This window comes from Saccopteryx leptura, chromosome 1 (genome assembly GCF_036850995.1).
Source record: "Saccopteryx leptura isolate mSacLep1 chromosome 1, mSacLep1_pri_phased_curated, whole genome shotgun sequence".
Taxonomy (NCBI): Eukaryota; Metazoa; Chordata; class Mammalia; order Chiroptera; family Emballonuridae; genus Saccopteryx; species Saccopteryx leptura.
This window is the reverse complement of record NC_089503.1, coordinates 202,832,301-202,845,078: the sequence shown is the minus strand read 5'-3', so window position 1 is coordinate 202,845,078 and position 12,778 is coordinate 202,832,301. Positions and strand designations below refer to the sequence as shown.

The 12,778-nt window shown below is 47.9% G+C and overlaps 1 protein-coding gene across 1 annotated transcript; it reads right to left on the bottom strand.

The window, feature by feature from the left end:
* Positions 1–2,836: 2,836 nt before the first annotated feature.
* Positions 2,837–8,984, bottom strand: LOC136405513 (uncharacterized). Its single transcript, XM_066385001.1, is given in 3 exon segments — positions 2,837–4,005; positions 4,899–6,953; positions 6,956–8,984. Coding segments are annotated over 2 exon segments (2,451 nt in total). The 5' UTR covers positions 8,543–8,984; the 3' UTR covers positions 2,837–4,005; positions 4,899–6,089.
* Positions 8,985–12,778: the final 3,794 nt, after the last annotated feature.

Here is a 12,778-nt window from a genome sequence, read left to right as displayed (position 1 = left end):
CTTGCCCCTGGAGACCCAGGGAAGTCAGAAGCATAGTTGGAAGGCTGGGGTATCAGTGAGCTGATGGTGTAGGTTCCAGTCTGGGTCGGAAAGCCTGGGAACCAAGAACACAGGTTCCTAGGAACCAGGGGTAGCAGGCCAATGTCCCAGCTCTAACAGCTGGGCAGTTAATTCAGCCTTCCTCCACCTTCGCGTTCTAATCAGGCCCTCAACAGACCGATGCCTGCCCACACTGGGCAGGGTCATCAGCTTTACTCAGTCACTTCTCCTGCAAACCCCTCATGGACACATCCAGAAATAAGGGTTTGCTGCACTGGGCATCCATCACCCAATCAAGTTGACACATTAAATTAACTATCACCATACCTCATACTGGGATAAGAGCTTGTACAGTGGTGTAATTGGGGAATGACTAGTTCTGTTTCCTCTAGAGCAGAACATGTGAAACACAAGAGGAGGCTTTGGTGGTTTTAAAACACGCTTGCAAATTCTTTGACACTCTTCCCATCAAGGGTCCCTTGAATCTGGGTAGTCTTGTGACTTCTTTGTCCAATAGAATGTAGTAGGGAGGGGGGATGCTATCTGATGTTCAAGGCTAGGTTATAAAAGGCCGTGTGGCTTTCACAGGCTTATGGAACCCTGAGCCACCATATGAGATGTTTGAATAATCGAGGCTGTCCCATTCGTATGCATCAGGATTCACTGAAGGGTTTAACTCAGGAAGTAATGTATTTGCAGGACCATTGGCAAGGCAACCTAGTTAAAAGACTTTTGTAATATGGCTGAAGAAACATTATTGGATTTTGGACTAGGGGGATATTATTTAGAATGGAGAGAATGAATGTGAAAACTACTTGGAAAGTAAAATTTGCAGGATCTGACTGATTGGATGTAAGGCTGAAACAAAGTACTATCTCACTTGAATGTCTGGATTATTGGTATTTATAAAAATGAAATTTATAAAAACTGAACGTCAAGAGAGGAGGAGATGCTCTTTGGGAGACAATGAGTGTGTGCCTCACTCAGGACACACACAGTTAGAGACATAGATGGTAGTTGGGTTTAGATTGGTAGGACAGTTTTGGATGACCCCTTTCACTCTATGAATTCTGAGTAATTGTTGGTAGCTGTCTGGAAGGTTGAGTGGAGGATTCTGAGAGTGGTGTTGACTTGATGGAATGAAGAGGCATCACCAGGGATTGATGTTTACCTGGGACAAGGCCAAGGTGAGTGATCATTTGCCTGATGTGTGTTTGCCTACTTTGATAGTAATGGTAGGAAGTATTATGGTATTAGGGGTATCAGGGTATTATGATATTGAGCAGTGATGATAATCACATGGAGGTTCCATGGATAACAACAACATTTATCTCTTTTGAAACCTTTCTACCTTATTTTGAATATAATGAAGTCTGAAAAAATGTTCAAAGAGCCATCATTATTTATGGTGTGATGCTCTGTGAGGACCAACGCATTATGACCCTCGATAATTACAAGAGCTGGCAATGGTGAGAGAGTACTTTAGGCTTCCTACTAAGTGAAAGCAATGGGAAGAAGTTGAATAATGGAGTTATGGCACTGGACCTAAAGCTGGAGTTTGGTCATTCCAGTCCTCTCCGTTTACTGGGAAGGAGAATGAAGCTTGAAAAGATGTGTCTTGCAATAGCTCTGAAATCTATAAACTACATTGTTCTTCTTCCCAGGGCAGAGCCAATATTGGAAGCTGGCCTAACTGCACTCTGGTAACATTGGCTCATGATGAAGTAGGTCAATTGCACAGCAGAGAGACTCTACTATGTAAGTGCCCAGGGTGAAGCTAGGATTCCTTCTACATTGAGGATATCCATTCCCACCCATGGCTGTCAAAAGCTGGTAGCCCAGAAGATACCTTCAGGTTTTCTGGGACGGGTAATAGACATTTGGGAGATTTTCCAGAATGGCGGTTGTTGTAACATCTGTAGCCTCAGAACTTAGGAAGAGCAAGTACAAAAATGTGTTTTGCAATTGTTTTTCATGGATTTAAGACTTAAGCTGTTTAACAGATTGTCTTGCTTAAAAAATATGACTGCTTTTAGCTGACAAGTTGTATTTTATGAACTGATTGATCCCAGCTGCCAAATGTCAAGGCCAGAGGATGTTCCAAATTGGCAGTCCCTAAAGACCTTGAGTTGATTGGTATAAAGTAGGGAAAGGAAGATTTGGGGGTAGAGAAAGTAGAGTTTTGTAAAGCTAATAAGATTTTGGAAGTATTTGAAATACAAATACCCATTAAAACATACAAAAAGTCAAAATAACCCAAGCTTCTTTCTGTTCTGTGGGTTATTTTCATACTTTCTAGGGTGGGAGGTGCCCACCCTCACCTTTTGTTTGCTTCTTACTGGATTTTCAGACAGTGAAACCCTACTCAGAATAAGGTAGTGCAGAGGGCATGTATATCTTGGGTGCTGCTAGTTTGAATTGTATACCTTATTAAGAAGGATGTGTTCGGAATTCATGAAAATATTCTCACAACAAAAACCACTATGCGTCTCCACATCTTCAGAAGATATGGCGAGACCTTTCCCAGGGCTACATTCTTGAGTGGTAAATGTGGCAGTTGTTTGAACTTCAGTTTTTAAAATTTATTTTGAGACCTAAGTCCATATTTGGTCACATTATTATTATTAACAATGCTAATAATGCCATTGAGGCCACCCCTTTAACCCTCTGTGCCTTATCTCCCATGAGTGGTACCTATTTCATGGGGCTGTTAAGGTGAGATGAACTAACCCCTGCAAAGTGCTTGTGTTGACCAAGGGCGCACCACTAAGACTCTAGACCCAAGTGTGTGGGTAAAACAGAAGAAAAAGTTTATTACACTCGCGAGCGGGCTCAAGGCAAGGAGGTAGCCAAGAGCCCCGAACAACTTCAGCAAGCAAATTTTATACATTATTTCAGGGAGGGGAGGAGACACCCAGGAATTCAGGAGTCATGAGATAGGGAAGTTGCAACGGCTCTCAGGGTGATTGCCCCAGGTGCTTGCGGAAGAGCAAACACCTATGATTACATCGGGGCGAGGCGGGCCAGTTCCTGTTCTGCAAGCCAAGATTAGCCAAGCAAAGGTCAGATGGAATTTTCTATTTTTACTGTTACATTTCCCCCTCTTTCTTCTGCATATCTCTAATCCTAGAGGTCTGAGTCTTGGTTTAACTTCTTATAATGCTGTCTCATAATCATGAGTTTTACTGCTCCTATCTGCCCCTGCAGGAAGGTGGTGAGTCTATTCAGGACACAAGGTCCAATAGTGACAACTAGCAGTAGTACTATAAGGGGTCCTGCCAAGGTGGAGATGAGGGTAGTCAACCAGGGTGATTTGGCATACCACCCTTCAAACCATCCCTGCTGATCTTGTAGTCTCTTTTCTCTAGCCTTCAGCCTTTCTTTTAGTTTGCTCATGGAGTCCCTAACCACTCCAGTGTGGTTGGCATAGAAACAGCATTCTTCTTTCAAGGCAGCACACAAACCACCCTCTTTCAAAAATAACAAGTCTAAGCCTCGTCTATTTTGCAACACGACCTCAGAGAGGGAGGTTAGTGACTTTTCTAAGGCTTCTATCGACTGCTCTATGGCCTTTAAATCCTGGTTAATAGCAGACTCTAGCAAGGCCATTTGTCTGGGTCCTTCAACTAGGGCAGCGGTTCCTGTTCCTACTCCTGCCAATACCCCGGCTCCCAGCAGTACTGCTAGGGTGAGTGTGACAGGCTCTCTTCTATATCTGGTCCACCCCTCAACCGTCTCTTCAAAGTCCTCATCCCCATGATATATAAGGCGGGGGAAAACCCTAACCATTACACAAAAATCTTGAGAGTTGTTAAAGGCCTGAGTGGACACACAGGGAGTCAGGCCCGTTCTGCATGCCCATCGAGTTCCTTTTTCAGGGATCAAATAGGAACTGTTAGGGGAAATTGAAATAGTCTGCAGGCATCGGGCCTTGTCTGAGGCAGACGGGGTTCCTAGACATATTCCCTGTCCAGTCACTTCTGGGAGGGTGAGCATGTGACGCCTGTTCCAGTTACACTGGGAAGAGCTTTCGTTCTCGTAATAACTCCCATTGACTGTGAACCCTTCGTAGTAGGGAGGCCCTGCCTGCAAGCATATCCAGCAAGAGTCAGTAAGGTTAGGATGGGTGCTATTTAGAGTTTTAAAGCCTCCTTCTATTAAATCCAGTAATCGCTGCCCCGTGGTTGGACCTGACGGGGTTCGTGACAGGGGTGTACCACTGGCTGGGCTGCTAGCTGTATCTCTCGGGGATGGAGTAGCTTGCACCGGAGCTGGAAGGGGCTTGCTAGGCCTCGGGGCCCTTTGGTCAGCCAGTACTTTGTTAGGTCCTAATGGGCTGCCTCCGGCGATACCTATCTGGAGCCTAATTTTAAACGTCAATCCAGCATCAGATCCTGACACATACATTCTTAAGCCCCACTGCCTGCCTTTTAGCCATGCATTATCCTGCCTTCTTCCATGGTGGGTAAAGGTAATATTCAGTGGGTTACAGGTGAAATTTGTACATGGCCCACTACCAGTCCAGGTCCCTGGCCTCCGTGCAGAGAAGCCAGCGGCCTCATTCTCAGAGCAGCGGGAGTCCCGAATTCCTGCCCCCTCCCGGGCTACTCGCGTTACCCTGATCCAATCCCAGGAGGATGTGGGCCTCCAGTAAGTTGTCCCGGTAGTCTCACAACCCCAAGCCTTACAGTAGAAGACTTCCAGTCCCCCGCATCTCCAAGCCGTGTCCCTATCACGACCGTCCCGGGAGCAGACATAAAAGTCAGATGCTCTGAGTTCTGCACGGAGCTGTGGGTGGGAGCACCCATAGCCCCAGCCCCCTATCCCACCAGTCGGGCAGGCGCATGTCCCAGAATTACAAGGAAGGGGTCTAGCAGGGTCCGTGGTCGGGATGTCCCAAGTCTCCAGCCCTGCCGCAAGCTGACAGAGGTCTGGATACAGGGACGGCCACCAAGTCCAGGGGGGATGGTCATTGGAAGTCACTTCCCATACTATATCACTGGTCCCCGATATCACCTGCCATGTCTGCCGGGTCGGTTGGTGGGGATTTGTTGCGGCGGCAGACATGCAGCTTGAGGGGATTATCTGTTTTCTCCACTGTCCACTGGTCATCAGGAGCAGGAGAAGGCTTGAGGTGTGAAGTATGGATCCAAGCGGCGATGCCATCGACCTTTATAGTGGTGGGTGTGATGAGGAGGACCTGGTAGGGTCCCTTCCAGCGGGGTTCGAGTGTCCGGTGTTGGTGTCTCTGGACGTAGACGAAGTCCCCAACCTGGTAGCGATGCGGGGTCCCGTCTCCTGCCGGCTGGTAAAGGTCAGACAACTGCTTCCATAGGCAATGTTGCACTCTGGCCAGGGCCTGTAACCTAACAGACAAGGGGGTATTCGGGATATTTATGTCAGAGGGGGATAAATCCCGAATAGGCGGAGGGGTTCCAAAAAGTATTTCAAAGGGAGTTAGGTTAGTTTTAGCGGAAGGGGTATTCCGAGCCCGGAAAAGAGCGTATGGTAGGAGCATTACCCACTCTCTATGGCCAGTCTCTATGACTAATTTAGTTAAGGTCTCTTTAATTGTTCTATTCATTCTCTCTACCTGTCCTGAACTTTGGGGTCTATAAGCACAATGTAGTTTCCAATTAATTCCCAATATTTTGGCTACCCCCTGGCTTACCTGGGCCACAAACGCCGGTCCGTTATCAGACCCTATTACCTTTGGAAGGCCAAATCTAGGAAAGATTTCTTCCATAATCTTCTTAATTACCACCGCCGCCGTCTCATGTTTGGTAGGGAAGGCTTCTACCCATCCTGAAAAGGTGTCTACAAAAACTAAGAGATACCTTAGTCCATACTTGGCAGGTTTTACCTCAGTGAAGTCTACTTCCCAATATTGGCCTGGTCTGGTGCCTCGGAGACGGGTTCCTCTGGTTCCTTTGGCTGGGTAGGCATTTACCATCTGGCAGGCCTTACAAGCTTTGACTACTTCCTTTGCCATTTGCCTCTTCTCGGGCGTGGTCAATGTTTTATCATCCTGAAGCAGTTGTACCAGTTTGTCAGTCCCAAGGTGGGTGAGACGGTGGGCCATCGTCTCGGAGAGAGTAGCCCAGGAAGGTGACTTCGGGTTGGCAGATCTGGGCCTTTTTGGCGGATGCCCGGTATCCCAGTTTGGCCAGTTCGACAAGCAGTTTCTCAGTTCCCTGTTTGCACTGCTCTATGGTGGCGGCTGCAAGTAACAGATCATCAACATACTGCAACAGAGTTGCCTCAGGGGTGGAGGCTCGGTAGGCACTCAAGTCCTGGTGCAGCGCTTCGTCAAAGATGGTGGGAGAGTTCTTGAAGCCCTGGGGTAGCCGCGTCCAGGTGAGCTGTCCGCTGAGTCCGTTCTCAGGGTCAGTCCATTCAAAAGCAAACAGGGGTTGGCTGTCCTCATGCAGGCGCAAGCAGAAGAAGGCATCTTTCAGGTCCAGTACTGTATATCACTTCCTGTCAGGACTGAGGGTGCTGAGGAGGTTGTAAGGGTTCGGGACCGTTGGATGTATGTCCATTACCCGACTGTTAACCTCTCTCAAATCCTGGACTGGTCTATAGTCCCCTGTCCCTGGTTTCTTCACTGGTAGCAGAGGGGTGTTCCACCCTGATTGACAAGGCCTCAGGATCCCTTGTCCTAGCAGCCTCTGGATGTGAGGTCTAATGCCTTCCCGGGCCTCTTTACTCATGTAGTATTGTTTGACCCTTATGGGGGTGGCGGAGGGCTTTAAGTATACTACCACCGGAGGCCTTTGTACTGCCAATCCTGGCCCTGCCGTTTCTGCCCAGGCCTCTGGGAAGCTCTGAAGCCACCTGTCTTCTGTTGAATGGGGTCCGGGGGCAGGGGTCTCATACAGTTTATACTCATCTTCAGCAGACAAGGTCAGCATGTCACAACAGGCTGACTGACAAGAGGGTTACTGAATCTTACTTCTGGTCCCTGAGGTTTGAAATCAATACTCGCCCCCAACTTGGTAAGCAAATCCCTCCCCAGCAGCGGGGCAGGGCATTCTGGTATGACCAGAAAGGAGTGCTGTACTTTTCCCCTCCCCAGGTCCATTGTCCTTTTAGTTGTCCATGACCTATGCTGGCATCCATTTGCCCCCTGGACCAAGGATTTTTTGTTTGAGAGGGGACCCAGTGGGCTCTGCAAGGCGGAGTAAACCGCTTCTGTATCCACCTCAAAGTCGATTGGTGTCCCCTCCACATTGAATGTTACCCTGAGTTCGGGGAGGGGGTCCGAACCCCGACGCCCCTAACCTTCCAGGGCAAGGAGGTCTGCGGTCTTCTTCTTTTTCTTGGGACAATCTCTAGCCCAATGTCCTTCCTCTTTACAGTAAGCACATTGATTGGGTCCCAGCTTCTGGCGCGGGCCCAGGGTGCTATTCTTTCCTTTCCTATCCTGCTTTCCCACTACGGTAGCCAAGATTTTAGTCAACTCTTTATTCCTTCGTTTATCTCTTTGACTCTCTCTTTCTTCACGTTCTTTTTCTAATATTTGCTCCTTTTCCTCTGCTGTATCTCTTTTATAGAACACTTTCTCAACCTCCTTGACTAAATCTCTCAGAGCCATGTCCTGTAACCCATCCATCCTCTGGAGTTTCCTCCAAATATCAGTAGCTGACTGTCCTATAAAAGCCATAGCCAGTGCCCCTCTCTGTTCTTCAGACTCAGGGTCGGAAGGGGTGTACCTCCTATAGGCTTCTATTAGTCTCTCTAGGAATCTGGATGGGGATTCCTCTGGCCCTTGAATTACTTCTCTTACCTTAGCCAAATTAGTGGGGCATCTCACCGCCGCTCGGAGACCCATCATCAGAGTCTGGCAATAGAGTAAGAGTCACTGCCTACCTTCAGGCGTATTGGGGTCCCAGTTAGGCCGCCTCAGGGGAAAAGCCTCATCTATAAGGTTGGGGAGTTGAGTAGGACGACCATCAGGTCCAGGAACCAATTTTCTGGCCTCGAGGAGAATTCGGTCTCTTTCTTCTGAGGTGAAGAGGATACCTAAAAGCTGCTGGCAGTTGTCCCAAGTGAGCTGATGGGAAAACATAAGAGACTCGAGAAGGTCAGTAAGTTTGACAGGGTCCTCTGAAAAAGGCAGATTATTGTTTTTCCAGTTGTATAGATCTGAGGAGGAGAAGGGCCAATACTGAAGCGCCGGCATGTTCCCCCCTTGGCCGTCAGGGACAGGGGGTCCGAAAGGTCGAAGGGGCAGGGTGACGGCCACGTCATCTGGGGTTTGTGCTCTCCAGCTCCGGGTACCTTGGGCTGGACCCTCCACTGATGGTCCCCGTTCGTCCTGATGTGGGGCCCCAAGCTGGGGACCTGCAGCGCTGGCAGGGACATCCCTGGGATAGGGAGGCGGGAGTCCCGAATCAAAAAGAATAAGGTCAGTTTGAGATTCAGGGAGAACAGAGGAGGGAAGGGGAGGATACAGGGATGAAGCAGGCGCCGTTGGCTCCGGAGGTTTGAGTGGAAGCATAGAGCAGATGTCTGGATGAGTTAGAGCAGGTCTGGGAGGGCCCAGAGTGGTGGATAGGGTTATGGGAAGGGAGGGTGTAGGGGGAGGAAGGAAAGGTCGGACCCAAGGAGGAGGGTCGTCGGCCAGGTCCTCCCAAACCCAAATATAAGGCTGTTGATCCGGATGGCCATGAGGTCCTGGATTGAAGACAACTGCTTTAACCGCCTTTATGGTGTCCTTGTGAAAGGTTCCAGTGGTCGGCCAACCTACTCCGAAGGTGGGCCACTAGGAGGCACAGAAAGTCTGCCACTTGCGCTTCTTAACAAGAAGAGACAGATTATGGGCTCGGGCATCAACCTCAGACCAATGAGACAAAGTCAGGGACAGTGGGGTGGAAGTTTTCTGTCCCATTTCAAACCCAAAAAGACAATAACACACAAATAAGACAATAACCAGGACAATCACAAAGACGAATAGACTAAGCCAGCTGCGCCGTGAACGGCAAAATAAAACTAAAAATAAATCTAGCGGTCCGGACCAATGAGCTCGGTTGGAAACTGGCAACAAATCTACAGATTCTGTCTGAGACAGCAGATGGACTTCCAAGCATCCTTGGTCGTCCTCACACTCCAGGGCGTCCCCCGGAGTCGTGGCCTGCGACCCCCTGACACGTCTGTCGGTCGTAGCCAGGAGGGACTCACGTCCCTGCCTGACAGCCACCGCCAGTTTCACTCACCAAGCGTCAGGCATGCGTCTCATGGTCTGCGAGGAAGTGGGATCACGGTGGAACCTCCAAATGTTGACCGAGGGCGCACCACTAAGACTCTAGACCCAAGTGTGTGGGTAAAACAGAAGAAAAAGTTTATTACACTCACGAGCGGGCTCAAGGCAAGGAGGTAGCCAAGAGCCCTGAACAACTTCAGCAAGCAAATTTTATACATTATTTCAGGGAGGGGAGGAGACACCCAGGAATTCAGGAGTCATGAGATAGGGAAGTTGCAACGGCTCTCAGGGTGATTGCCCCAGGTGCTTGTGGAAGAGCAAACACCTATGATTACATCGGGGCGAGGCGGGCCAGTTCCTGTTCTGCAAGCCAAGATTAGCCAAGCAAAGGTCAGATGGAATTTTCTATTTTTACTGTTATACTTGGAACAGTGCTTGTTACATGATTGATGCTTGATAAGTGCTACTATTAATTATTACAAATCATCACAAGGTGGGATGAGGTTACAAGTGTTACTGGTCAAGTTCATAATAAGACTCTGAATTAATTGTTAAAGTACAGCTTAGCTAAGGAAAAAGAGTGATTACTTTTTTGGAGTTCCACTCACTTAGTTCTTTAAACAATGTGTCGAAAAGTTCATTTACAATTGATCTAACTGTAGGATGAGATTACAAATGTATTCTTTATGCATGCAGGCATTTTCACTTGTGACTATGTTTTGGTAGTTAAAGTGGCCTCGAGACTGGATTTTACCCAGACACTGAGTTTCTAGAGGTGAGGCTGTGCTTGAAGCATTAGCTTCCAAAATGCTATTTAGATGTCTAGTTATTGGGACTGGTGACATCTTTCTCTCTGCCTGCCCTGCTATTTCTTGCTTAAAGAGATAACCACCCCCAACAGTCAAGATAATGAAGATACTTATCACTGTCAAACGTTTCTTAGACTACCTTTGTAATTCCTCCATTCTGGTCCACCTTCCTACCTCTGGGTTCTCAGGCAACCACTGTCATTATACATTATCATAAAATATATTAGTCTGCATTTTTAAGAACTTTATAGAAGTGTTTCTGTCTGACTCCTTTTGCTCAGGATTCTTATTCTGAATATCATCTGTCTTGTAGTCTATATCTGTAATTCATTACTTTTATTGCTATGCAGTATTTCATTAGATGGATAGAGCACCATTTTTTTATCCGTTTATCTTTTGATGAGCATTTGGATTGCTTCCAGTTTTTAGCCATTACAAAGAAAGCTACTGTGAATGTTAGTTTAAAAATCTTTGTATAAACCTCTGATTTCATTTCCCTTGGGTAAATAATTAGGAACAGAATGGCCTGATCACATGGCATAAGAATGTTCAAATCTTAAAGACACTGGCAAACTGGTTTCCTACGTGGTTCTGCGATGTTACATTTCCGGCCGGCACGGGTGAGAGTTCCCGTTCTCCATTACTCACCGATGTTTAGTACGGTCACAGAATTATGAGGGCAGTTGAACGGCAGGCTGAAACTCAGATGCTCTGTTCAGGGATGTGAACCTTACTTTGGAGGTAACAGAGACCCATTAAAAGTTTCAGAATAGAGGAGGGACAAGGAGTATGAAGTGATTCAGAAAAACAAGGCTCTTCTCAGGGCAGATAGGGGTGGAGGAAGGCGGATGGTTGGGATGCAGCTTGGGTGGTTACGTAGGCAGTGCCTGAAACAGCTCCGGTGTGAGAAGGTAACATCTGAGCTTGTAGGACGCATTGAAGAGGACAGAAGGGGCAGATGCGAGAGAGGAAGTTGGAAGAAAGAACTAAGAAGACATTTGTTTGTTTGTTTTGATTCCTTCTATGGAATGGAAAGAGAAGTTTTGCTTGTACTTTCCTAATTTAAGAGACCCGGAGAGGAGTGGTATTAATAGGAACAGAAAAGTAGGAGGTATGTTTTGGGGAAAGAGAATGAGGAGAATTCAGATATGTTGAATTGGAAGTGCTTTCAACTCTGTCCCAGGCATCTTATATTTTATGTAAATGTATACACCCTGCTTCAGTTCCAAGTGCATTTCAGGTTATTAAGAGACAGAAGAGGGGACAGGGGAGAAAGCAGGTGCAGAACTGGGGTGGAACAGGGCCTGCAGGAGCCGTGGGAGCACGTTTGGGAAATGTTCTCCGCCGAGGTATGAGTTCAAGTTGGGAGAGACGGAGGACACGCAGGGGCACTGGTGGCATTTAAAAGGGCTAGCTCAGGGGTCGCATCGTTGAAAACCCTGTTCTGCTTACGATTTTTGCCATTTTCCGAGGTGGTAGGTCTGAACTGCAGTCCGTCCCTGTCCGGTTCCTTCTTGCACGGTTTTTCTTGAACTCGCCATTGCTGGCGATGGCCGCATCCATTTTTCTCTGTTGGCATAGCCTACACAGCGGGCATTTGATTCTACTGTTGTTATCTTTCAAAGAAGATTCTAGGGCTCGACCAGCCGCGTCCCAGGCAATGTTACCAAGCCTTAAGGAAATGTAACTTAAAATTTAGCTTTGGGGAAATGATGCTTTATGCATCTCTTACTGCATTTAGAATTCACATTGAAATGACTGATGCCGAACATGAGCAAAAAGCCTCTTAGATTTTATGAACTTCGATAATGCTTCACGGGCTTGTGCAGCCCCGGGGGGGGGGGGGCGGGGGAGGTCAGACTCTGGCGCCTGCCGAGATGCTGTGGAGCGGGTTCCCGGGGAGAGGGCTTCGGATGCTCGTGAGGATGCTCGTGGCGGCGCGCGTGTGTTTTCATGAGGGCTTCCCACGCAGTCACGCCCCCCACCCACCACACACAGCCTGCGGCTGCTTCTTTCATTGCGAACACTAACACAGCCGTGCCTCTTCGCAGTTTATGAGAAAAAGTGTTTAAGTGCCATTTTTCAGAAAGAAAAACATGGTAAGGAATCCCCAAGAGGCGTAAGGAGCGCGGCGGGTTCCTGCCAGCCCTGCCGCTCGCAGGCCGCGGATTTAAACGCGCTTTCCCGGGATGGAGGCAGAAATGAAACATTTTTGTTGTGGTTGATTCTTCTCCCATTCCCTTTGTTTTAGGCAGAGTAACATTATGTCAATACTAGCATCTCTTGAGCACTCAGTCTGTTTGCGTGCAGGTTGAAATGAGATTTCACGCGGCGGTCACGTGGCCCCTCGGCCCCTTTTGCACAAATGCCTCTTACTGGCCTCAAGGACCTTTGCTCTGAGTCAGTCATGGCCCTGATTCGTATGTAATCGGCTTAGCATCATTGCATACATATTAGCATTTTACACTCACTAACTAGTATTCGGTCTGTAAGATGAGAGTGTTACAGCTGGCTTCGCGTGGTTGTACACAAAGCACCAAGCAGGGTGACAATGTTCAGCAGGCTTATTTAGCCAAGATTGCAGTTTTATAGTTTCTTTTAGCTTTGTCATCACCTCTCAGAGCTGATAACTGAACCCGGTCATGAAAAGTGCCCAGAGCCATGGAGCGTGATGGTCACCGCCTCAGCCTGGACTTGGGTTCTAACCCTGGAAGGTGCTTCCTCA